The sequence below is a fragment of the Coccinella septempunctata genome, chromosome 2 (assembly GCF_907165205.1).
Source record: "Coccinella septempunctata chromosome 2, icCocSept1.1, whole genome shotgun sequence".
NCBI lineage: Eukaryota > Metazoa > Arthropoda > Insecta > Coleoptera > Coccinellidae > Coccinella > Coccinella septempunctata.
In genome coordinates, this window is record NC_058190.1 from 49,472,205 (window position 1) to 49,499,653 (window position 27,449).

Sequence of the window (27,449 nt, forward strand, 5' to 3'; positions counted from 1 at the left end):
TCAAAAAAATCATATCTCCCAAACTACAAGTCTCCTAAAGTTGAGACATGTACCAATCGATTTTTTATACAATGCTTTATCTAAGAAAAAATCGACGACAAAATCGGAGGTGGGCACTAATCTAAACTTATACCGGAATAAAAATTTCTAATGATGAAAGATGAAATAACCATTACAAATTCCAATTTCCGAACTTTTTCCAATAAATTTATCAGGAACGATAAAAAATGCAGTCCGTGAACATTCTTGAAGGTCCCGGGCCAGATCCCTCGTAAAACAAGAAATTCGAGGAAGTCTAAACGAAAACAAACTAACAAACGAACCGCACTTCTTGTTTACGAAAGATAGATGTAATTGACTGCCGTACGTCGATTGTTGATAGTTGGAGTGCGCCCCAGAAGCCCATTAGGTGGCAGCATGCCGTCGAACCGTACCAGAAGGTAAACACGGTGGCACACGTCAGGGGAGCCAAAACATCGTACATACACGTCCTATTTATAAACGGGAGAGATATCTGTAAATGCGGAAACAGATAACCCCGGGACCATTAAGCCTAAAATGTTCCTCAAATTGACATAACAGATGGTCCCGCAGGAGGAAGAATGGGAGAACGTAATTCCAAACATATAGCTCTTCATTATTCGGTAAGACGCATACGTTTGTGACAATACAGTGCACGAAAGTAGGCATAAATAACGCAATTTTCATCCCCTTCAAAATAAAGGTCATGAAAGTGATTTTTTTTTTAATTGGTAGAATTGATTATATATTCCGCCACTCTTGTTTCTATAGAAATGTCAATGGCATTAACCTCTCTGAAGTAATTTCGTTTCGATATGGAGGAACTCTTTATAAAAAAAATCTAGGTAGCAGTTTCATGGACTGAAACGTAAACGTAAACTAGTAAAGAGCCATTCAATTTTCTCATTGAAATAACCGACTGATTCCAATGCAAAAAACCGGTTCTGGGCCTTCGTTTTGATGATCAGATATCAGAAACATCGCTCTTTGAATGATTCTTATTTTTCTCATTACCATACTTCAAAAAGGAGAAAAAATACTTCAAAAATGAGAGCATTTCTGATCTTACCTGGAATTTTTGTGAGGCATCCCCCCTGGTCAAGAATCACCCTGTATATAATGTTTACGCCCAAAAACACATTTCTCAGTAATTCAATTTATTCTTCATTTCATCGAATTATGAATGAATGGTCTCACAGATAACGTGAACTGATTTCACGCACCATCAAAATAAAACTTAAAGGACCCACACGCTCACCGATGTTATCTCTTGTAAACCAAACGAATTAACATGGACGTGAAAGGATTAAAAATGACGGATGGCTAGATGGCTAAAAGATAATTGAGAGTCAGTCAACGTCCACTGTTACACCACGAAGTAAAACGTCAATGACAATGATTCGATACCAGATATTGGTCGTTCAGTATAATAGATGAATTATTTCGAAAATTTCACCGTGAATTGGTAAGATGGCACGTTTTCATCCCAAATGGGGAATTCTCCTCAATTTGGGTTATCACTGCATATGCAAGTTTAAACTGAATAATTATTATGAGTTTCATTCATGATTTTTTCAAATTCACCGCGGAATCTATTCAAATTCATCTTTCCAATATGGGGTTTCAAAATTTAAATCGCTTTGTACGGAGTTTACGATTTGGCAATAGCGCATACAAGACAATGAAAAGAACAATGTCCGATCAGCTTGTTTATAAAATAACAGGTGTTGATCTACAAGCGCGTACTTACTGGCGAGCTTCAACTGCAACCGGCCATAAAAATCTCATAAAACGACCTTCTTCGTTCGTGGCAGACTTCATAGACAGCCATCTTTGTCTATCTCATCAAGATAATGCATTTGTTGTCCTTTATTATCAAGGCATATCTCAGTCGATGTTGCCAGCTTGTACAATTCTCACAAAACGCTTTAAACTTTAAATACCCATTTTTATTTTTCATTTTTGAGTGCTTAAAATAATTTTTTTTGGGAAACGGTTGAAATGGTTATTTGAAAATGTGACGTTTCACAGATATATTCCATAAAAAATAAATCGTTTTCGTCAGGAGTATTCCCTATTGCGGGAGAATTCATGTTCTTCTTAAATTTTTGAGAAGCTTCACAAAATGTAAAGAGTGTCCTATATTCGATGACCAGTATGGGAATCTCGGAAACTAGAGTAGCTATAGCAAAACCGATGACACATTTCGAGCTCTTTTTCAGAGAAACAAAGAATGGTGTAATCAGTAGCCTCCTACGATCCTTCGTTCTTGAGTTATGTATTAGCACAACATGAGATTTTGAGGATTTCGAAAAGTCCTCATAACTTTTTGTATTCGAAGTTACAGATCTGAAATTTGAACCATCTAAAGGCACTTTTTCACGTAGAATTCACAACGAAATGGCTTATGCATCATTTGGTATAGCGTCGCAACCTGTTGCTTTGCCAGAGCTTCGAAGATTTTCGTTAGATGGCGCCACACAACAAAATTTTTTCATGTGCATGCAACATACATGTTTCAATCGATTCTTTGGCATCTGAATTTGCATAACTAACGACCCCAAATGTTACGGAATTATCCTGAGTTGCACCGCGTGTTACCCTGCTTCCATCATCAGGATACAGCATCGTATCTCATCCATTATCCCTAAAGTTCTACTCCATCCCAGCCCAGGACACCCCTCGATTTATTATCGAATCGGAAAGTCCCTCCCCCATCAGTTGCAAACATTATTTCCGAGATTATTTTCGGGGATTAAGGGACGGGGTGGTTCTCCCCTTTTAGCACGTGCCAGTTGTTAATGCCGGTTCTTGTACCGGATGCGGAATCGTTGGCAAGGATGCTGTCGGGAATTAAAGCCTTCCATATCACAGAGGAACACGAGAGCAGAGCTTTGGTCCTGTTTATTTTCGTATTTTACTGGGGTGGTCTGCCGGGGTTTTTTTCGAATTCAAAAATGCAGATGTTGAAGAACGAATGTTCAATCAGAACGATGCGAGGCGTTCGTGAAAATTTAAGCGGATGTTGAAACTGGACCAAATAATAAATAATAAAAAAGGTTACTCATCAAATCTGCCATATTTCGTATTTCAATGTATTTACGGTTTAGTAAAAAAACACTCGAATAGGTCAATTTTTATTTCAAATTACCACAAATTTTCATGTATACCTGGGTAGTTTGTCTTGCACATTTTACCAGAGATGGGGTAGTTGAGTTCGTTGAAAGGCAACCCTACTATTAATACCACAAATGAAAATCGAGCTCTGTAAAATACTCATATTCCGAAATTCATTTCATTCGATAAAACCGTTTTTGAGATATAACTGAAAATAAAATTTCTTTATGGTTCTGCAACAGCCTGTATCTTTTAGACCGAGTCGATTCGGAAAAAATGGTAATTGAAAAAAGAAGGGTGTCTTTCGACCTCAAAAATCTACTGTTATAATATTTTTATGAGCCAAAGACTCACCCTGTAGATCTTACCAAGAATATTCTGCACCTCCTTACTGCATAGAAGGTTAAGAACTGCAAAAATTATTCTCCAGGTTAATTTTGGCATTGAAGGGTAAAAAATGATCATGCCTACAATAAACAATTTTTTTTACATAATTTTTTTAGTCCAGAGAAACAAGTATTGAAGAACTCACAACGGTTTAATTGATGAATGAATAATAAAAAAAGGTGCTTGTGTTAATCCAATAAGGATATCTATTCCAAATTGACGTAAGCTTTTAAGTAGCATGATTCTAGAATTTATTATAGCCTAGATCATCCACGTTTGTTATCAAAACATCGTTGCCCAACAAACATTTCTATATAATATAAACGATCCAATGAACCAAACCACCGGGTTTCATTAGTCGTTTAACACCAAGTTAACCTCTTCGACGGAAGCGGTTTTTCATAATAAGATTCTTCGTAACATCACTTGAAATACGATACGTTCGGTGTTACCTTGACGAAAGGCAGAGATGCACCAGAAATCTTTATCTGGTCCTTCGCATCTCAGGCTCTCACAAGTTCACTTTCGACAACGGAAAGTTTTCATATGAACCAGGAACCAGAATTCAAATCATGATATCGAACGAAATGAGCATTCACTGGTCCATTAAAGATCAAAACGTGGCCAGATTTCAGCGGTTCAAAGTTTCTCCTTGAATCAATTTTCAAAAATTGTTTGGAGATTTTATACCGAGGTTTCAATATCAAAGTCTTTTATTCAAATCCTTTCAGACTTTGTATCGTTTAAGACTGAAAAAACGCCCCGAATGTCATAATGCAGGTTGTGAATAGGAGCATCCTCCATAAAATACTCTGAAATGTGAACGTTGATCTCAATCAAACCTTTCATTATTAATATCACGCATTTCGCTTCTTCATCTAAGAGAGAGTGGTTTAGCAACCCCCTCGTAGTTCACTGATTCTGTTTATGGCGCACAATATTCATATTATCGAAGTGTTCGATGTGGGACCCCTGCAGAACACATTTTGTCGCGAATAGAGGGGCGAACAGTAGGGTGAACCTAATGAAATTCCGCTTTATGGGAGATATTCAAGATTGTAAATTCGCAAGCTGCAGGATAAATTCACATATGCTGTACACAGCGACGATTTTTTCTTAATAAACTACTCTCAACTGTATGAATTCGTTTCAGTTTCTTTTTGAGGAATAAAAAGACGAATTCTCATCCACAGAGTGAAATTTTTATGTCATACAGGGTCTTAATGAATGCAGAATACGTCCCGGAAGTTTTGTACCATAAAACTCTGTATTGCTATTACCTTCTACAATGAAATAGAATTACTCCAAACTAATGTTATCCTTGTATGTTGTGTGATGTCTATGTGTTGTTTTTGCGATGTAACTTCTCGAAAACTATCGTTAAATGAGAAAGAAGTAACTTTCCAATTTACTCAGATCGTAGGACTGTCAAGATTACGTCAGAATCAGCTTTAGGGGGAAAATACACATAAGAAACGATGCAGTATGGAATGAAGGATGAAAAAATTCTTTATAGGTGTTCGAACGTTCACAAAAGAAGGGACACAGACAAGGAATGATGTCGAATTCCTAGTGTGATCTAGCGATTCTTTCTAAAAATATATAACCAGGCTAGACGGTCGTATATAATCGCGGAAGAGACTGTGCGCTGTTTTTCTCCCAATTTACCATGTCACGTTACATAAACATATTCATTACGAGCATGGAATAGAAGTAAAAGTATAATTTCCATGAAAAAATTAAATTATAGGGGGAACCATACGGTTCTGCAAAAAATATTTGAAATCTCGACGGCCATGCATTGAACGAAAAACAAATCAATAACTATTTCCTCTTGATTTAATGAATCAACAATTCTTCGACATGGAATTCGAATACATATAACACGTTGTTTGCAGTTAATTGAATAAATACATGAATATGATTCGAACAAAACAATAAATTTGGATGATAGTTTAATGTCTGAATTATAATAATATGAAAATATCTAACGGCATGCAGACAGGAATTGAATTCTGAAAAAAGTACCACTCAGAGCAGGATCCGAACCTACGACCCCCCGATTACCAGTCAGGAAGTCTCCCAACTGAATTCTGAGGATAGTGGTTTCCAGACAATGCAGATAGATCCTCACGTCAGCCCAGGTAGCTCAGTTGGGAGACTACCAGACCGGTAATCGGGGGGTCGTAGGTTCGAATCCTGCTCTGGGTGGTACTTTTTTCAGAATTCAATTCCTGTCTGCATGCCGTTAGATATTTTCATATCAAAACAATAATTTAAACCATTACTGGGCGGAAAGACTATCTAAAGAAAAAAAGAGGCTCGTCTTTCAAAATGGTATCGTTCAGCGAAGCCCTCAGTTCGTTGGAGTGTGAATTTTTGTGCGAGATATATTTCGGAGCAGAAAAGAAAGAATAAACTTTATGGCATTTTATTTCGAGGTGACATATGGCTATGAAAGAAGAGCAAGCCAATATTTCCTGTATTCTAGCCAAATGTCGCAGGGTAATGCCCACTATCCAAAAGTTCAAAGGAATTTCGCGGTCGGATTTATTTTCGAACTCAAAATTAAAGTTCAAGTGACCGCACATAATTTCAGACACGAAACCTCGACATTTCGAATTTTAAAAATAAGATACAAGTTGAAATGCCGATATTCAGAACCATAACATTCGCCGATATGTGTTGGGCACCAAACTGTCCGTAGGATATTGGCAAAAAAAGTCGCGTGTACATTTTGGAGCGTGTTGGTTTCTATTTTCCATATTTTGAAGCTAATGAGTCAAAAATAACGAAAAAAATATTATATTCCAGTTTCAGCAAGCCGAAACAATAAAAATTGGCCATGAAGGTCAGTTTTTTTGAAATATCTCCTCTCCTGGACTTCAAATTGTTTTCGCGTTCATTATAGAAGTTGTAGAGCATTACACTCTCTACAAATTTTGTGGGAAGCAATTTTTTCTACGTTTGAATGTTTTTGAGATAAATGACGATAAATATACATTAGACTGAGGTTCTGCATTGACCTTGGCCTTTCGCATGTGTGGGTAAGGTCCTCGCCCTATTTGCTCTCTAACTCGAAAACGGTTAAGAGCATGTAAAATTGTTTCAGACAAAGGTTGTATAAAATTTTACTATTTACAACTTTCATGATGGATACAGAAACGATTAGAGGTACTGGAAGGGAGATATTTCAGGAAAATGCCTTGTTTTCATCTTCGAACTGTCAGATTAAAAAAACGTACTTGATTAATGTCAGATTAATGGATCAACACGTATTCAACACTGAGATTAACCATCTATATGAAAATCTGACATGCTCGAGTATGTACAAGATTTTTTCACATTTTCAAAGGACTGATGTGACCTTGCGTCACGTCCGAATTGTTAGTCCCTTGAAAAGTAGCTTCCTTTGGGTCCAATTAACATATCCTCTAAAAATCAGACACGCTGAGGTGCAAATTAGCACTCAGACAATAAGAAATCGCCTCAGAGAATATGATTTAAGGCCTCGTGTCGCGGCAAGAGGCCCAGCTCTTACCCCAGCCCATCGAAGGGCGCGTTTGGATTTTGCGAGAGAGCATATCCATTGGGAAGAGACCGATTGGGAAAGAGTTCTCTTCACAGATGAGTCTAGATTCTGCCTCTACCATTGTGATCGACGTTCCCTTGTATACAGACGTCCACATGAAAGATATGCTCAGTGTAATTTCCTGAATACTACTGGTTTCGGGGGAGGATCGATTATGGTATGGGGTGGAATATCTTTAACTGCTCGCACAGACCTAGTGGTCGTTGATAATGGAGCTATGAATGCTGATAAGTATATAAGGAACATTCTTGAAGAGCATGTAGTGCCATTTGCCCCATACATTGGTGAAAATTTCATTTTTATGGACGATAATGCCAGACCCCATCGTGCGCGCATCGTTCAGGAGTACTTTGAAGAGGTTGAAGTCTCTCGAATGGAATGGCCAGCAAGAAGTCCAGATCTCAATCCGATTGAACAGGTTTGGGACAACCTCAATAGAAGGCTGAGAAGTTCAGAAAATCATCCGGCTACTCTTAATGACTTAGGAATCCAACTCGTAGAAATCTGGGAAGGATTAGATCGGAACATTTTGAGATCACTCATTATGAGTATGAACCGTCGTTGCCGAGCTGTAATTAACGCAAGGGGTGGAAATACCAAGTATTAAATCACTTATCAGCATTTCAGTATTTTGAGAATTGTTCATTTCTCTTCTTTTCAATAAGATTCGGTGAAATCCTGAATTTTTCTTCCATTTAATGTGTCTTGTTTCGTTCAAAACCTTCTCGAGAGAACATAAAAAATAAGTTATAAAGTCAATGCAGAGTAAACTTTCATTAAAATTGAGATTTTCAGAATGTGCGATAATTTTTATACTTTTAACATTGCGCAACAGTGTAGATAAATTGATGGAATCAGTCACCGCCGCTTTCCGATGAAATATTCATTCTCTATTAATCGCGGAACCAACCACCCCCGTCCGATCAATCGACTAAATCGTTCCTAATTACCCCCGATAACGCAGACTTCCGGATCAGAACGCACAATAAAAAAAATCCGTAGCCAGGTGCGATCTACGCCCGTAAATCGGTCGCGTCCATTCAAATTCACCCCGTGCACGGACGTCGCGGGTAGGACCCGAACACGGTCGTCAGATCAAATTGGGATCAATTGAATCGGAATCAGCATGTCTATGGATGTAAATGCCGTCTTCCGGTCTCGTAAATTCACGTTTCCTCTGGGCAGCGTTGCGTGTGAACCCCTCCGGGATGTCGAAGACAATAATAAAATCGGTACGCGGGGTCACTAAGTCGTCTGAGATTTTAATTAAGCGACGAGGTACTCTGTGTCGAGTGTCGAGTAGCGATCGATCGATCGATAGTCGTCGTCTGCGGTTTCACGGTCACGCCGTTTCGGTTCCGGGCCCTAGATCGAGATGTATGGGGTTGAGGTATAGCGGCCACTTCCTGTACTTTGACGATGACGTAGGGATGGGCAATGGCGAAAAATGTCGATGTACTGGGTGTGGCGTAATAAATAATTCATAGTTTGGTAAGGGGGTTAACGAGAGGGCTAAAAACTTCTTAGGCTGACACATAGGGGAGACTAGGGAGCATTGATACATGGGGAGGCTTGATACAGGCTTATATCCGCGATCTGTAGCCGTTTTCAAAAGTATTATACTAGTGAACACTATTCTTTGGCAGAGGGCATTGCATGACGTTAATCTGTAAGGCTAACAGTAGTTTGTTTGTGAAATATTCAACGAAGAGTGTTTCGAGGTGAGAAATTGTAAGTTTTTACTCAAGTTACCTAAGGGTTTTATGATCATGCATTAATTCTTCGGCCTAAACAAACATTTCACTGGGAAATATGCATAAAACTATTCAATTTACAGTTTTATTCGCTTTTCAAAATATATGGGTATAAGATGAAAACATAAATCACTTTAAAAATTGCTTTCAGGGAGGTTTGAGACATTTGTCGTGGGGAGGCCTGATACATGTATAATCTTAAAAAAATATTCCGTAGCTAGTTGGATAGGCCTATATGAAGGCGTCTTCACCATCCAACATATCAAAGGGATTTTTAAAAACCGTACAATCCCCATGTATTTAACGAGGCCGACTTTTCTTGTGTGGAAGTGACTAACTGACAATTTCCTGATTTTTCTACACCTATAGGACCAAAGCAAGCCAGTATCATTGCTGACCTACCTACTGATCTGAATAATCCTCTCGATTACTCTCCCAGTACATCGTATCAATCCTCCCATATGTGGGGAGGCTTGAGACAGTTTGCATGTTTTTGTGTTCAACGTTCTGTACAGAATAAGATGTTTATGTTTTGCGACTTCTATATTTATTTTGTTGAACGATTAATTGAAGAATTATATAATATAAGAAAAGTCCTGCTTCTTCATATAATTCAGTTTCCAGAATAAAAATTCCAAAAAACGTATCAACCCTCCCCAGTCTCCCCTACATGGTCCTACTAGACATAAATGCATGTGATTTTTAGTTAGCCCTAACCTTCAAAAGACACGTGAATAAATTTGACAGCGGTCTTACCATTATTTCGTGAGTTATAAGGCCTGTTTTGGTTCGCTTTTAGGATGGTTCCAGAACGGTTCAAAACAGTCGCACATTTATTTATTCAGAGTAAGCTCGCGCGTAGCATGCGTGTAGCTTCCCACACCATTCCTGCTCCACTACTTTGAACCGATTCTGAACCGCCTCAAGTGCGAACCAAAACAAAGCTATAGCATTTGGAATGATAGTTGGGGAGCCGACGATGCTAAATCGGGATTTACTCGAGCGTCGGCGTCGTGGAGACCTAGTGGATTTTGAAGATTAGATGGTAGAAAGAAAAAAAGGTTCTATGATGTATGCACTTTCAGCGGTGGGGAAGGCGGCTGCAGGTTCTCAAAGATGTAGACAAAAATCGTCAGGTGTAGAGTCATTCGGGGTAACTGAGCGCAGTGGGTAAGTGTGCGCAGTGCGTATATCTCGACTATGCAATGTATGAAAGAGGCGTTCATTTGGGTGAAGCAAGGGCGCAGAATCCCCAAATTAGTTTTTCATAGGAGTGCGCCGTGCGACGTTTCTTTAACTTTTTATTTGCAATCAATCAAATTCACTAGTTTTCTTGTTGATTTTTAGTATCTCTGCAAATTCTGCCAGGTCCAAGTTCAGAGTCCGACAGTGTTAAACGATATTTTATTCGATCATGCGCATATTAATCTGAATATATAATAAAAAAATTTTAGGTTCTCTTAGCTGTTCAACTCTATAAGAACGTCAATTCAAATTTTGGCTTACTGGGGAAAGTGTGCGCATAGATTCATTATATGGGCATTAGTTCAGTGAGGAATAAATTAGGACATTGTTGATTTTCTTGGTTAAGACTCGATCAATATTGTCCCATTTGTTCGGAGAAATATAGAGGCACCAACAGGGGAATGTATCAAGTGTTGTGTTCACCAGGAATTGTGGCACGAACAATAATGCAATGCTTATAAAAAGGCGCTTCTGTATTGACAATAAACAGCATTTCTTTAATATATTTTGATGACATTATTTTGTAATTTGTTTTGATTGTGTGGTTCACTAAGCACTGCGTTCACTTACCCCGTGAGGGTGCGCACACTTACCCGCAATACGGGGCATGTGAACGCACTCCGACTTTCACCATTAAATTTCTTTTTGCGGAAAGAAAACGTTTTTGTTTGTTGGCTTTTGATGTTTTTTTATAGATTTTTTTACTATTCTGTTATTTATAAATAACTAGAAAAATGATTCAGTTCATTTTTTGATCTCGTTGACTGATCGAGGTTACAGAGATTGGTGTAATCAATAACCCATATCAACGCAGAACAAGATAAAACGAGAGGACTTTCATTGTCAAACAAATGCATAATAAGCCAATCCAATCTTGCAACAAATGAGAAGTGCATGCACATACCAGTGTTTTAGGCATCTCAGATTGTTAAATAATGGATTTAGAAATTCTATTGATAAAATGTGTGAAGAAGGAAAGGCTTTTGTACGATCCTAGAAATGGAAATTACAGCAACAGAAATTTGAAGATGAAAGTCTGGACAAACATAGCACTAATATGTGGAATGAGTTCAGGTAGGTGGACATTGACCTTGTATTTTCATCTCATACATTTATGTAATTGATTATTCTCGAAAACTGTGATTGTGATTAGAAAACCTAAATTGTAAATTTGTGATAATTATAGTGAAAATATCCAATAGAAAGAACATTGGAGGCTTTATTGTAGCAGTCTTATATACAAATAAGTCTACACGACTAATTGCAATGAAAAACAATTCTAAATAAGTGAGTTTCCAAACAAAACAGATTGATTAAATTAAAAAAACTTTATTCAATTTTAGTAAATTCAACCGTATTTCAAAATTACAAAATCCTTCGAAGCATCTTTAATGAATAATTTCTATTACAATTAACTTCATTTTCAAGAAGTCAGATATCTATTATATAAACAACTATGAATTTGGGGTTGTTGCAGGGTATGAAGCGAAGGCTCTATGGAATAAATTGAGAGCCTCCTATCGTGCTAGCTTGAATCGAAATGGAGTAAGTGGTTGGAAGCATGGAACACGAATGAAATTTCTCAAACCTTTTTTGAAAGACATGAATAGTGGAGAGGGGTCGTTCGCAACGAATCCTGTGAAACATTTTCCGTCTTATCAAGAATTCGTACCAACACCATGTGGGTCAAAAAATAAATATCCTGTAACACCATCATTCGAAAAAAAGAATGAAACATCAATCCTGAATTTTCAGGACGCGAAGAAAAATGAGGAAAGATCTAATGGTAGAAAAGAAATCAGAAAAACCCTTTTCGAAAATGAAGACCCCCTAAAAGCATTCTTTGTCTCCATGTACAATACAACGAAAAATTTACCTGTGCCCCTCCAAAAGACAGTAAAAAAGGGGATATTTCAGATTGTTATGAAGGCTGATGAAGCAGACGAAGAATTCATAACCTCCTTGTCAAATTCGTTTGATGTCCGGCAACCTGAAGCTTGCTTCTCGGACTCGGACTCGGACGAATATTCGTTCCCGATGATAACGCCCAAAATATCTTGTAGAGAAATAATTTCGAGCTGATGATGAAACAGGACCTCATTTTCCTTGAAGTGATTTCAATGTCGTTAATGTTTTCTTCAATAGATGCTGCGGTATCAACAATGTTTCATTTGGATAACTAATGAAAACTAATGAAAACTAACCTCAAATAAATGGTCAGTTTTTCTTCTGGTTTTATTGCCCTTCAATAATTTGTGTTGCAGCCTGTAATATCACTGAAAATTTTCTCCGATATTTAGTTGAACTAATGACGAGTTATGCGAAATCAGTTTCTGTTCTTTGTTCTTTCTCTTTGGTGCTAAATACTCAATCTTAAGTCAAGACTTTGCCACTATTTTTGTAAATTCCCAAACATATTGAATACGTAAATTCGAAGTCAGGAGCACAAGTACATATTCCATTTCTCTCTTCAACTCCGACATGACAACCAAAGATTATAATTTTTCATGGCACTTTGAAATTTTTTCAGGATTTTGCCACCATATTCAAAAATTTAGGGTTGATTCCTTTCCAAAAATTGTTTGATTTGTCATATAGAAATTTTTTTTGGAGCAGCATTCACCGAGATACAGCCTCCTAAAAATGGTACCGGAAAACTGACAGAAATGAGAGCATACATTCTATGAAAGAACCAAATTTGAGGAGAGATTCTTTCTGCCCTTTGTAATAGTAGGGGAGCACCACCGAAGAAAATTCTCACTGTCGTCTCTCCCATAGAATGCCTGCTCAATTTCATTTCAATCAGGGTTCTGGTTTCTAAAAAAAAATTGAAATTTTTGTATCCTAATATGTTATGGTGGATTTAAGCAGAGTTCCTAAGAACTGCCAATCTTATTGGCAAATGACGATCGCATACCTGTCAGAAATTATTCATCTTATTTCCGATAAATTCCAAACTGAGCTGAAACACACTCCCAAAGTTGAAACCGAGTAGTCTAATAGGCCATTGCCGGTAATTGGTTCTGATGGCAGTTTAATTAGTTAATTGATGGCACGACAAAACGCTTCTTAATGGAAACTGAAACTTATTTCCGCATTCTGCATTTAATGCATCGGAAAAATGAACGAATTGGCATTTGAGAAGAAAGTATATAGGAGGAAATTCTACTCCATCATCTGTAGATTCACTGGAATGGTGAATTCTCCCCAATTTGGGTTATCACAGCATATGCAAGCTTAAACTGAATAATTATGAGTTTCATTCATTAATTTTTCAAATGCAACGCGGAAACCATTCAAAATCATTCTTCAAATATGAGGTTTTAAAGTCTGAATCGCTTCGTTTCTAGTTTACGATTTGGCAACAGCGCCTTCAAGAAAATAAAAGGAACAATGACCTGTTTATAAAATAACAGCTGTTGATTTACAGCCACCACTCACTGGCGAGCCTCAAATCAACCAGCCATAAAAATCCCACAAAATTTTACGACCTTCCTCGTTCGTCGCAGATTTCATAGACGGCCATCTTTGTCTATCTCATCAAGATAGTGTATTTGTTGTCCCTTATTATCAACGCATATTTCAGTCGATGCTGCCAACTTGTGCAATAGAAACAAAACGCTTTAAATTTTAAATACCCATATCCAAAATTGTGGAAGAATAAGAAAAGTGTTTCTTTTGACATCAAGAATTAATGTTAAACTATTACTACAAGTCAAAGACTCAAGCTGTATTATGTTATAATGTACTATTATTGTACAATACGAATAATATTTATTAACAGAAGAATTATTCTATAAACTGTTAATACACATCTAAAATAAGATCAGATTTCTGTAATTTTTTGCACGACAAACCCGATTTGGTTGCTGAACTTCGAATTAGCACAGTTCAGAACAATGCAAAACCCCGGTTATATACCATTCGTTATGCCACCCCAACGCTGATTTAACGCTGACGTTTTTCGCTATATGGCAAGGGTGGGTTTATTGGCCGACATCCAACGTAATTTATTTCATTTCAGGGGGGGATTCGAACAGGGAATTTTCATGAATTAAATGATGCAACACCACGAATTTCACGCCTCTCCCAGAGGAGATCTGAAAAAGGGAAATAATCCTAATGGAAATGTTCCGGAGACCGAAACTAATTAGATTTCATTCAACTATCTTTGGGTCATTTACATTTGGAATCTGTTTTTGGAACCAGTTGAATCACCGAATAAAGATGAAACTGCATTCGGTACAAATTTGAAACTAGAAAGCCAAACAGGAAGCTCCATCTTCAATTCTATTTGAAAATGTATACTCCATTCAAATTTATTTTAGCAGTCGGTTGGCCATGAAATAATTTTCTCAAGATTTTATAACTAGAACGGAGTAAGGTGAGTAAGGTTGGCACTCATGAAATGTCGTTAATGTCATAACGCCGTTGCCACAACTAATATCAATTTTTATTACGAAAATGCCGAAAGTGATTGAAAAAAGAGACAGGGTTTCAGGAAGTGCTATTTAGAATTCAGGTCCGCTCATTCAAATAGTAATAACCTGATATTCTAAAATCCACAATACGTCAGACGGTAGCGAACATATTCAATGTAAGAGAATTTACATTGTGTTTCATCTGAATCTAAACGACTTATATTTCAGCTGAATATTTCCACAATCAGAAAGATTGTGAATGAAGAGGATGACGAAGAATTTCCTTCTATTGAGAGACTCAAAAAAGTGGTGGCATTTGAGAATTTTATGTTTGAGTGAATTAATGCTAAAAGTTTACTACAGGATTTTCGATGAATGTCATCGTAGAATAAGTTCCCGAAAATTCATTTCTCTATTTTTCATTTGACTTGTCCTATACATTATAGATGTCTTAAGGTGCCAATAAATACCTAATTATTATTATTATATCAATGTATTAAGATAAACAGCCATAAATACACGCCAGTGGTCCTGTTAATTGTTTATTCATGTGAAATTTTGTTCAAAGGTGAAGTTCATGTTGACTTGAAACTTCCTTCAATTCCTTTTACTTATATGATGATTTTTGTTGAAGAATTTAACATTCTTGTAATTATCTGTTAATTCCTTCGAGAGATACCCATTCCCAACCACTGCATCATATGCATTTCATCTTCGGGTTAATATTTTTGAAATCTACAGTTGATGTTACGTATTCAAACTTTAGCCAAAGAAAATAGCGAACATTAACTCTCCTCAAGCTAGTGCATATTATGATATTAAACTCATCTCTTGTATTTTCCATGCAAATAACTGAACTTGGTATGCCTTCAAACAGTTTGTATAAACTTCAATTATGTTCGTCCCATATTTTCCGAAGAGATTCGACATTGTGATAAAATACGTAATAACAGAAACTTTTACGTAGAACGGGCAACATAGCGTTGATTGAAAACCCAAAAATGTTTTGACAAGCTTCATAACCCTACATTTTCGTACAATACAGAGTGAAATGCGTCAAATTTCCATGGCCAACCGAGTGAATGGAGTATAGTTATCTTATCCTCTTTCTCTTTTGCAACAGGTATCTGCTGCCTACATAATGAGGAAACATATCGAAAAATAACTTCTCCAAATGTTCGTGTCTGTTCTTACAAACCGTCAGGTAATTCCATGATGAAAATTAGGAAATCTCGGGTAACAAGCTCAACTTTTATAAGGAATCGCTTGGCTTTCCTTCGAAAATCCTCCGACGATAAGGATTATACTTATAGGCGCGGAAACAGGGATTCCTTCTTCCTTGTAACGTGTACTTTAACCGCAATTTCCAGCCATAAAGCTTCACCGACTCATTTCTTCATCCGGTTATGAGGCATGAGAGGGTAATTCGAGCAAGCAAGTATGAATATTGGACATGGTAATTCCGTGTTGAAATTAGATGCGTTATATATATATATATAATCCTTCGAGAAATCAGGCTGAAGAACTATGAAAATAACTCAGATTGTATCCAAAGGTTTCGACATTGTGTCCATAAATGGGAGGAAAAAGTTATGTGATTAACGATCTGAATTCTCTCTATGAGATCCGATACACCATAGGTACCACTAAAGATATAAACTTCTTTCACGAATCAGTTTTACGAAAAAAACTTGTACCCAATATTTCGAAACTTTGAAGACGATCAGAGTGTTCAAAGAGCATTTTCTGTCAATAATGGAGGCTCTAGACTATTCATCTGGAGATGGAAACACTGCCACCGCTAGTTCACATTGACAGAACAGTTATTATCGTATAACGTACGAAAGTCAAAGACCCGATACATCCCGTTCCAAATCAGGGTGCCGAGTAAAAACTATACTCCATGCACATTTATTTTAGCAGTCGGTTGGCCATGAAATAATTTTCTCAAGTTTTTGTAACTAGAACGGAGTAAGGGTGGCACTCATGAAATGTCGTTTATGTCATAACGCCGTTGCCACAACTAATATCAATTTTTATTACGAAAATGACGAAAGTGATTGAAAAAAAGAGACAGGGTTTCAGGAAGTGCTATTTAGAATTCAGGTCCGCTCATTCAAATAGTTATACCCTGATATTCTAAAACCCACAATACGTCAGACGGTAGCGAACATATTCAATGTAAGAGAATTCATATAATGTTTCATCTGAATCTAAACGACTTATATTTCAGCTGAATATTTCCACAATCAGAAAGATTGTGAATGAAGAGGATGACAAAGAATTTCCTTCTATTGGTAGACCCAAAAAAGTGGTGGCATTTGAGAATTTTATGTTTGAGTGAATTGATGCGAATAGTTTACTACAGAATTTTCCGAGGAATTTTCGATGAATGTCATAGTAGAATAAGTTCCCGAAAATTGATTTTTCTATTTTTCATTTGACTTTTCCTATACATTGCAAATGTCTTAAGGTACCAATAAATACCTAAGTATTATTATATCAATGTATTAAGATGAACAACCACAAATACGCGCCAGTTGACCTGTTAATTGTTTATTCATGTGAAATTTTTCTTCAAAGGTGAAGTTCATCTCGACTAACTTCCTTTAATTCCTTTTACTTATATTGATGCAAGATGATTTTTGTTGAAGAATTTAACATTCTTGTAATTATCTTATTCGTACTATACCGAGTGAAATGTTCAAATTTGCATGGCCAACCGAGTGCTAAAATAAAAGTGAATAGACAGGCATGGGCAAACTTTTTGAGGGGAGGGCCAGATAAAATGAAAAAATACCTAGGCGGGACAAAAAAAATTGAAAAATACACATTTTTACAAGTGATTAACTTTATTTCGATTTTTACATCAAACATGACTTGCATCCTAGAAAAGTAAAAAAAAATTACGAAAATTAATTATTGTTCGGTAGGATACGAAGGATTATGTGAAAAATGAAACTGTGATTGAGCTTCTAAGAATTCTGGTACAAATTGGCAGTGATGATGCTGAAAGCTGGTCTACTAAAGGTGCCAACAGATTACTCTGACGTGAGGTGGGCCCAAGTCATAATGCGCATGATTCAAAAATCTAACATAGGATTTTTGGCGGAAGCGTTAAATTAGTCAGACGTGAAGTTGACACGTGTATTTCCACATTCCCATATTGAACGCTTTCGCGCAAAATCCTATGTTAGATTTTTGAATCATGCGCATTATGACATGGGCCCACGTCACGTTAGAGTAATCTGTAGGCACCTTTATAGTCGGTTGCTTACGCTGCTATTCATAGTTTCATAGTGGGAAACACCTGTTTACATAACAATATGCAGTTATTCCCGAGATATTATGATTATTCATTAAATATGCCTACGATACCAGATTTCGCCCGTCATATTTGGTGCTCCTCCCTCCAGTAGTAATGTTGTAAATAAAAAAAAAGGTACTTTGAAGGACGTGATTGTTTCTTGAAATTTTTAAAAAAATGTGTGATATTTTCATTGCTCTCATCAATGAAAATCAAAAGGTCAAAAATACTTCGAATTACACAGACGTTGACAACGAACCAAACGAAAATTTAAATGCTTGATTCTTTACTAACCACCGAGAGCATAATATCATCATCCGAATAACCGTGCTGTTGACTGCTATAACTCGAGATCCCAAGACTCCCAAGCAAATCCAAAATAATTTAGTTTCGAATTGAGAGAACTAGAACACTACACCTATGCTTAGTTGCGCGCAAACTTTGCTGAACTAAAATTAATGGAAATCCAATAATTAGTTCTTAAAGCTCAAAAATTTTCAGTTAAAAGGAAACCGTTACTTAATCGATTCAAACTACGCAGAATCCAATAATTGAATAAATTTTCGTGTATTATTAACACTTGAATACTGCCTTCATGTTTGGAGCTCAGCAACAAGAGCCGTTCGTTGCAACTTTTGGATTCCATGCATCATTATTTGTGTTCTGTGATGCAGTCGTTGGAACATCGAAGGAGATTTGGCGACTTTTGCTTTTTCTGTGGATACTATCAAAGTCGATTATCTGCGCAGTTACAAGAAATAATGCCAGCCGCCGCCAGACGCACACGCAGTACTAAGGCTGAACCTCGAGGACAACTCTATGCAATTTGAATAACAAATTGGTGGTCGTCTTCGATGTATAATCTTCTACATTTTAAGATGGTTATAAACAGGACGCAACTTACGCTTTGAGACAACTATAGGTATTAGGTGACATTTGTTTCCCTTATCTCAGGCGGCCAAACTTAGAAAACAAAAATACTGGTGATTATTTCAAAATCTTGCCGCGGGCCGGATTTGACTTCCACGTGGGCCGGACCTGGCCCGCGGGCCGTACTTTGCCCATGCTTAGAATAGAGTATACAGACCCTAAGGAACACGAAGAGCCCTTCCGCCCTTCGACACTCGTCTCAAACCCAAATCCGACATGGATCTTTCAGGACCGTTAACAGGTCCCCGCATCTATTCGCGGGCGCATCAAACGACGCGCCCGGAATTTCAATTCGAATCGCAGACGAAAAACGCGACGACACGTATCGAAAAACGGCGAGGAATCCGCGATGCGGCTTCTTTTCACGATTAGGTACCGACCGAGAGGCCGCCACATTTCCAGATGCACGTACTCGCGTATGTATACGGGCGCGATACGCGTAATTAAAATGTGCATAAAGGCACCAAACAGACCAGACGGAGGAGGCAGGCTAATGATTATCTGGATGAGAACGGGAGAGCGTGTTTAGAAATTGAAAGCGGCGGAAATACCGCACTTGTAGGAGAACCTATTTCGTTTTATTCTTCTGAAGCCTAGAAGCGACTGTGTTATGAATGGACAAAGCCTTCCTTGAGCAACATCAAAGAGAAGGAAAGTGGCGAGTATTAAAAAATAATAGTCAAGTAGGATAATATGCAAGTTTGAAGGATCATGTTCTGCGTTTCTATTGGTGAAAATACTAGGATATATTGAAATATTCTGACCTTAGGTTTCATAAAACTTTCAGTTCCCTATCAACGACATGACAGTCAATCGGTTTCCTAAACGAAATCACTTAGACCCTTGCATTTCTGAATATTTTGAAGGAGAATCAATTGAGAATCATTGAATGGACGTATGTAGATCATAATTTGATGCGAAAATGATATTCTGAAGGCTCGTAATTGAATAATCGATTGGAAACAAATTGACGTTTATTCGTCAATCAAGCGTTGATTCCCCGATCAAGCTTCATGAAACAGAGAATTAGCCTACTATGGAATCAAACAAAATTTCAATGTCAAAATATTTTATTACTCAACATATTCTCCTCTTTATTCGATACATTTATTACAGCGAACATGCAACGTCTCTAGACATTTCAAAAAATACGTTTCTTCTTGCTCTGCAAACCAGACCTCCACAGCTTGTTTTACCTCCTCGTTGGAAGAAAATTTACGACCTTTTGAACTTTTTTTCAGTTGAGGAAAGAGATGATAGTCGGATGGAGCCAAATCTGGTGAATAAGGATGGTGTTCTGGTAATTCAAACCCTAAATCACGAATTTTTTGCATGGCAACATGAGATTTGTGTGCAGGGGCGTTGTCCTGCAGAAACAAAACACCTTTGGATAGCTTTCCGCGTCTTTTCTCTTCAATTTTTTTTCTGTAGAGTGGTCAGTAATGTCGAATAGTAATCTCCGGTTATTGTTCCACCCTTATCCAAAAACTTCAATCATGCTTACTCCATGGCAATACCAAAAAACTGAAGCAAGAACGTTTCCAGCAGATTTTTGGACAAGAAACTTCTTAGGTCTTGCAGAACCAGAGTGTCGCCATTCCATCGATTGTTGCTTTGTTTCTGGATCGTAGAAATGTACCCAAGTCTCATCCATAGTAACAATTCGGTTTAAGAATTCTGCATCGTTTTCAAATCGAGCACAGATCGAACGCGATGCTTCTACCCTTGCACGCTTTTGGTCAACATTCAAACATTTGGGGATCCATTTTGCAGCGATTTTTCTCATGTTCAAATTGACGTGAACTATATGATGAACGCGTTCGTATGAAATATACAGTGCTTCAGATATCCGTTTTAGCCCAATTCGACGGTCTGATAAAATCATGTCAAGAACTGCATCGATATTTTCGGGGACTGACACAGAAACTGGCCTTCCCGAACGGTCATCATCTTCAATGGAAAATTCACCATTTTTGGAGCTTGCAGTCCAATTTTTCACTGGTCATACGAAGGACATTGATCACCAAGGGTATTAAGCATATCTTCGTAAATCTTTTACCTCTTGACCCTTTTAAATACAGATACTTGATGATGGCCTGATACTGCAATTTTTCGATCTTCACAATTTCGGTGGACATCTTCTTTCCTTTGATTTAATGCATAACTCTGGTTTTGACCCCAAACTTCATACTGACACTTCTAATGAGTTATGGTTCGTTACTATGGAAACGCAATATGCTAGGCTAACTAGATATCAATACATCCTCGTAGGTATGATGGACTTTTCGTATTTAGCCTGATTAGGTCTTCGTAAGTTATATACCTTTTTCGTTGACTCAACCTACAACAGTGATTATAACAAGCGGCTCGTCCAGTGATGGAAACGTGACCGTTCTAAGCCCAAGATCTACCACTCCTGCACAAGATCGGTTTCTGACTGTGTCTATCCGTAGAGAGCCTTTTAATCTTGGAACATAGGTACATAGAATTGTCATTGCAGAACCCCGAACACATTTTTACATCTCGACCGGTTTCAGAGCAATAACAGTCAGGAAAACTTCGACGAAACATCCCTTGGAGTCTGTCGTACTTGATAGATTCATTATTAACGAAGCAAACCAAAATTTTTCTATAAGTATAAAATTAATGAAGAATTACATCGATGTGATCATTATTAAGTAACAACTCGTTCTCGTTATGTTCTTATGCTCAGATTCTTAGTTGGGCCGTAAATTCGTGCTCCGTTAACGATCTACCGATGTGTCGAATGAACCGAATTCGATGGAGAATGTAAAAATGCCTCGTCGAGAGTTCCTCTGGATGCACCAGTCGTTGGGTGTACTCTCATTAAAAGAAAGTTCGTTGTTCATTAAAACGTCGAGTGACAAAGACGCATGGGAAAGAGGTAAATGAGGTAAAGGCCGTCAACCTTGATCGGTGCCCTTTAAGATGAATATTCATACGTTGTATCGCAGCATGCGCCACGAAGAAACCAAAATTCTTATACAGGGTTTAGGTATCATGGTATGATTTATGAAAGTTATCATGGATTTTTTTATGTTGTTATTCATAGGCCGATCAATAGGTATATAAGTTTCCACCGGTCAAAGAAGACTAAAAGAAGATTTGAAATTGTTCGATAGATACTCAACAAGACTAACTCGATTTTCGGCAAGGTTTATGCTTTTTTTCCTACATCAAAGCCTTGAACATTCGTAAATTCCTCATTCCGTTTGCTTAATCCCAAATAGCAGATCGCTATTCAAGCTGGCGAAGAGTATTATACCGGGTGATTATCGCAAACGTCATATGCATCATGCATCTCCAAACTTGCCCACAACTTGCATCGGTACTCATTGTCATGCAGCGACACATGCTCTGGGGTGGCGAATAAACAGCTGTACCATTATCGGCGGCAGTTGCACCCCCTCGTGCACTTATACTGCCCTTGTCGGACCAAAAGCATCCCCTCGATACGGTGAATGAAGTTGAATTTTAGTTACAATCGAATCATGGCATGGCGCCCTCGTATAATTCGCACAGGGGAGGTTGGGTGGACGCTGGGCTACTTGATACTCCTCTAAATCTGTACCGAATTTCAACGGGTATGCAAGGAGACTCGGAAAGTTTGGGTAATATTTCACAATGAAGGACGACATTTGTGAAAAAGCAATAGCGACAGTTGCTGCAAAGTTTGCATTTCTCTTTTTCGTGATAAAAACGATTAATTGAAATAAAGAAATGATAAAACAATTTTTTCGAACATATTCAAAATTACCTAAGTAAAGAATTGAAACATAAAAAAATTTTGAGCATACAAACAACTGTAAGATGTCGTTTTTCCAAGTACGACTGTACCAAATTTGAATATGTAATTATTTCGAAAATTGTAGGAGATAAATGAAAAAAAGGTAAATCATTCATAAAAATAAGAAAAAAATATCGGTAGGGCTGTTTTCGTATACATACAATATTTATATATTATTATTTGAAATTCCGGACCGAGTTTCGGACAAATGTAGTTCATTCAGGTGATAATGGATTACTCATATTAGCATTCAACAATCCATATCTCATTATTACCTAATATGAACACTAATGAACATATAAGTAAGTTGATAAAATGAAAATTCGTCGAATAAAACACGAACTATGAGAAAAATGGGAAGGAATTATGCTGGACAACAACCTTACTATGAAAAATATTAATTCGATAATTTTTGGGCCAAGAATACACGAAATTTGGCAGTAATACCTAATTTGCCTTGAGTATTACCTATAAATTTATATACTGGTCATCACAGATGAAACAATCCAAAATTGTCAACAAACCAAAATGATACAATATTAAATTGATTTTGGCAGAATGCAAACGTTGAAATTCAAATAATTTTTGAAATATTCGAATAATTTATTGAGCTGCATGCAATATTCATCAATAAAGACAAAATTGCTTCAGTAGGAAGCTAATTCAACCAAGAATTACACAGAATCACAAGAATACAAGAGAATTTGGGAACAATTAAAGTAAACATCCATTGTATCAGAACTAGCTTACAGTTGAATCAGCTCACCTATCATTTAAACCGAATGGGAGTTAATTTTTCATGACTCATAACAAATTAGTGAAGCAGCAATGTTGTTTTTTCGTAATTCTTCAAATCAACGAGAACTCCAATGAGAACTTCAAATCATATTCATGTTTCTCATCAGTTTAGCGTATTTTCAAGAAATAAAATCATTTTTAATGGACAAACGACTTGTTTGATGTTTGGAATAACCTAGGTTACTGACAGGTGGATGAAAACATCTAGAGGAATTTTGAGAAATTGTTGGCCAATTCGTATTATTAAAATTTAATAATATTATCATTCACGCATCATAACGACTATAACAATATTCTTTTGAAGCATATCGTGAAAACGCTCGAAACTTTTAAATTGGTAACCGCCCAAGAGAGAAGGCAGACAACTTACCTGTTAATTTATTGTAGGTGATATTGGTGGCAGCCCGCTAAAACAGAGCCGTGCCTTTTATTACAGCCAATTTTCAAATTCTCATAGAATACGCACTACACTCATCTAAAAAATATTGCTACAGTCCAGCGCACTTCAAAATAGTCATTTCATTAAAAATTGTTCGTGGTGACACGAACTCGAAGAAGTAAATAAAGCTGCGACACACCTCGACTAACAGAATTCTACCTCTTCACGTAACTCAGCGTTCCCGAGTTGACCGCGGATCCACGAGTGTAAGCACGACCGGTGAGGTGACCTAACGAACATAGAATTAATTCATTCACAGAATTTCCTCGCTCATCGCGCCTTTACACTACTGCGACGTTGTCAATAATACAGAATTCTCCTAGATTCGCGAGAGTATTTCCTTCTGGCGTTGATTGAAGTATTGTGATTTGTCTCGGATAAGTAAAAAACATTTTTTATTGATCTGAGTGTTTTGTACTGTTTCTAGATCCTTGTAATCAGAGAGGTTGTCTCTGCTTGAAATGCATCAAACCAAAAATTGGCTTTTATTTTCCATTCGGACTAATCATCATTATTTTACCAAGTGGAAGTCTACTTCCATAGTATCCCGAAATTAACGCAACAAAGTGTTTTTTTATAGGATTTTTGAAGTATTCAGTTCAAAGGAGCCTTTCGCTTAGTCGAAGTGAAATTCACTCAGTGAATGAGCTTATCAGACATACTAGACCTAGATCAGCTAGGTTTCAGCAATCATTTACTTTCTTTTACTATTTATTATAATTTTTTCATATTATCCAGTTATTCTACGCAAAATTTAAGGAAGGAGCTCGAAAAGCACTTTCAACACAATCATGTTGTTCATTCAATTATAACTCCATCCAAAAAATTCACTCTAGGACCGTTTAAGTATATACATTTATATATATATACATATTTTTTTTGTTAGGTAGAATTCATTTTAGAGGTATGTGGAGCAACATATTCTTAAGTTCGCATTGTCATTTTATTGTTAATAGCAGGACAATCAGTATTATACTGCATTCTTTCCTTTGAAGTTTTTCTTACTAAAACAATACACACCCAAAGTGTTGAATAAAACAGCAATTTATAAACAACTTATATTTTACAAAAAATTTGATTCTGTAATGATTCAACACATTTTAATCACACTTTAAATAAAGGACATATTTCCTGATTAACTCCGCTCACTTGTAACCACCCAACCTTTCTGTGTCCGCAAATTTGGTATTCTTTTATCCTACCAATTTGATGAACAAATAAGTCAAAACATGTCCATGTTCGAACCCTGAATATCCAGAATATCATCATTATACACAACTGGAGAGTCTCTTTCCCCTAAAGTTTGATTGTCCAGTTTAGAATGTTCGGCTGAGGCGGTGCATTCAATATCATCGCAGCTATTTTCATGACCATCGGTTTCAGGGGTTGGCGGAGGATTTTTGAATACTGCTTCAGAAACTTCTTTCAAATGTCTGTTCTCAATGAGTGATTCCGCCTTGGAGAGTAATTCGGGTAAAATTTTTGCCCTTTCTTTATCTGTAATACAACCAATAAAATATTAGGTAATTAATATTTTATCAAAGAAATAATCAGAATTAAAATCAGTTCATTATATGCGAAGAAGGTCACCTTTTTGCTGTTTCCATTTGAGAGCCTGTTTTTTCTTTTTCTCCTTGGAATCACGTCTTCGTTCTTCAATAAATATTTCTGTTTTTACCTTTTGTTCAATACTATCATCCATTTTCATTAAATAAAAGAAAACACCTCCTGGGGTTCTGCGCCTAGTGAAATTCTGAAAGGCATAATAGATTATAGAAAAAAGGATAATCAAACTAAAAAATATTAACTACCATTACGGACATGCCTCCATCTGCTTCGATTTCCTGTGTTTTCTTAAAGATCTCAATGCATTTTTCCTTTCCAATTAACTTCAGAGATCTCACTAAAAATTTATAAAGTTCATGAATTTATTTCTTCACAGGCTGTCCCACTGGGAATGTGTATTTGAAATTCTATACAAAGACATTGGGCCTTTTTGAAATATTTACAAAGATGAATGACTTTGGGATATATGTAGTTGAAATGGATTAATTCCCTCATTTTGAATGAACAATAATAGCAAGTATTTTAAAAAGGATTCGATATGTATTTCTTTGTAAACTTCTAATAGGAATTCCCAGTGGGGCACCCCATAAATTATAAAAATATATATTTATTAGTTCAAGTGGAACTTTAATTGAGAAAAAAAATATATCATTAATGAAGAATACAGAATCACACTTTTTTCAGTTACTAATATTACTGTCCTGGTTAGTAAGCTGAAAAAGTGAGACAAATCCAACTCAAGAAATTCAAGAATTGTACTCACCCATCAAGTCTTCTTTCAGCTCACATAATTTATTGGCCATATCCTTAGCTATTTCTTCATCAGTATTTTCATTATTGGTATCCAGATCTAATATTTTTCGACTAGCACCTGAAATTATTGAAAACATTCAAAATTTCTTGCATTCCTGTTCTGATCAACATTCTTTTGCATTTATAATAAAAAAATATAATTATTCAAGGTCCACTAAAATATCCCCTTTGGAATATTATACCTCTGAATTCCATCTAAGTTGATTGAGTATGAATTAGAAGATTAATGTAATTTCAAACACAAATTATTATTGGATGCTTGGTTAACTACCAATTAAATTTCAATATATTATAATCACAACTTTTGCACATGTTTGAACAACAATACCGTCATTTTGTAAAATAGATAGACATCTACCGAAAAACTTATGTATAACAGGTGGAGTTAATTTTTTTAATATCACATGGTACTGACTCATTGAAGTAAATGTAGGAACTTTCAATAAAAACAAGCCTTCAGATCGAAAATAAATTGGATCTAGACGAGATACAAATGCATCTTACCTTTTTTTTCTTTGACTTTATCATCTCTTTTCCCCAGTCTACGGTGTATATTTGATCTGTCTTCCCTAGTCCTTTTATTACTACTTCCATTTCTTGTGAAGTCTTCATATCTGTGAGATATTGTATAGTCATAACTTTCTACATCACGAGATCTATCTTTCTGAGTCACATCACAACTATTCAGTGTTTCAGATAAAACATCTTCCTGCACTTTAGTGGTCCATATATCAAATTTTTTTTTTTTATTAGAAGTATTAGCGGCCCTCGGTTTCAGTTTTATTTTCGGCCTTTTAGATTTATTACGCTGATCACTTGTAGAGTCATCACTATCTGCATCACTAGAATGATCTTGCTCTTCACTCTCCGAGTCGTCAATAACGGGCGGAGGAACTTTACTATAATTTAGGGGTCTTTCTAGGGGGGTATAATTGTCACAAGAATCGGAGGAAAGCTAGAAGTTTCGAGTAAAAAATCATAATTTTTAGAAGGCTCATTCAATACACTGGTTACTTACCTCTCCTTCCTCCATGATAACCTCCTCCTGATTGTCCATGTCCATTTGGATCAATAATAATCAAATAATGATTGCAAATTGCAATACAAGTTTTTGCAAATACGAAAAAAACATCCGTTGAGAAAACGCAAAAGATATTGCCTCTTGCCACAGAATATGAAAACACAAGTCATAGAGCAATGACTAGAGTCTGTCAGAGACAAACTATGACATATGACACCTTAAACCACAGA

At 36.7% G+C, this 27,449-nt stretch overlaps 3 protein-coding genes across 3 annotated transcripts in view; 1 reads left to right on the forward strand and 2 right to left on the reverse strand.

Moving 5' to 3' along the window:
- LOC123307327 (CD109 antigen) overlaps window positions 1-24,043 on the reverse strand; it is a 41,223-nt gene extending 17,180 nt beyond the window's left edge. The window contains exon 1 of the mRNA XM_044889582.1: window positions 23,751-24,043. The gene's annotated coding sequence lies outside the window, so the exon portion shown is untranslated. The remainder of the gene's footprint in view (window positions 1-23,750) is intronic.
- LOC123307326 lies at window positions 10,836-12,276 on the forward strand. Its single transcript, XM_044889581.1, has 2 exons — window positions 10,836-11,190; window positions 11,594-12,276. The coding sequence occupies exons 1-2, from the start codon at window positions 11,052-11,054 to the stop codon at window positions 12,196-12,198; spliced, it is 744 nt and encodes a 247-aa protein (XP_044745516.1). The 5' UTR covers window positions 10,836-11,051; the 3' UTR covers window positions 12,199-12,276.
- Window positions 24,044-24,863: 820 nt separating the features above from the next.
- On the reverse strand, window positions 24,864-27,379 carry LOC123307325. Its single transcript, XM_044889579.1, has 6 exons — window positions 27,217-27,379; window positions 26,703-27,153; window positions 26,149-26,256; window positions 25,631-25,722; window positions 25,410-25,572; window positions 24,864-25,316 (listed from the first exon to the last, which is right to left on the reverse strand). The coding sequence occupies exons 1-6, from the start codon at window positions 27,259-27,261 to the stop codon at window positions 25,042-25,044; spliced, it is 1,134 nt and encodes a 377-aa protein (XP_044745514.1). The 5' UTR covers window positions 27,262-27,379; the 3' UTR covers window positions 24,864-25,041.
- Between the last annotated feature and the right edge of the window lie 70 nt (window positions 27,380-27,449).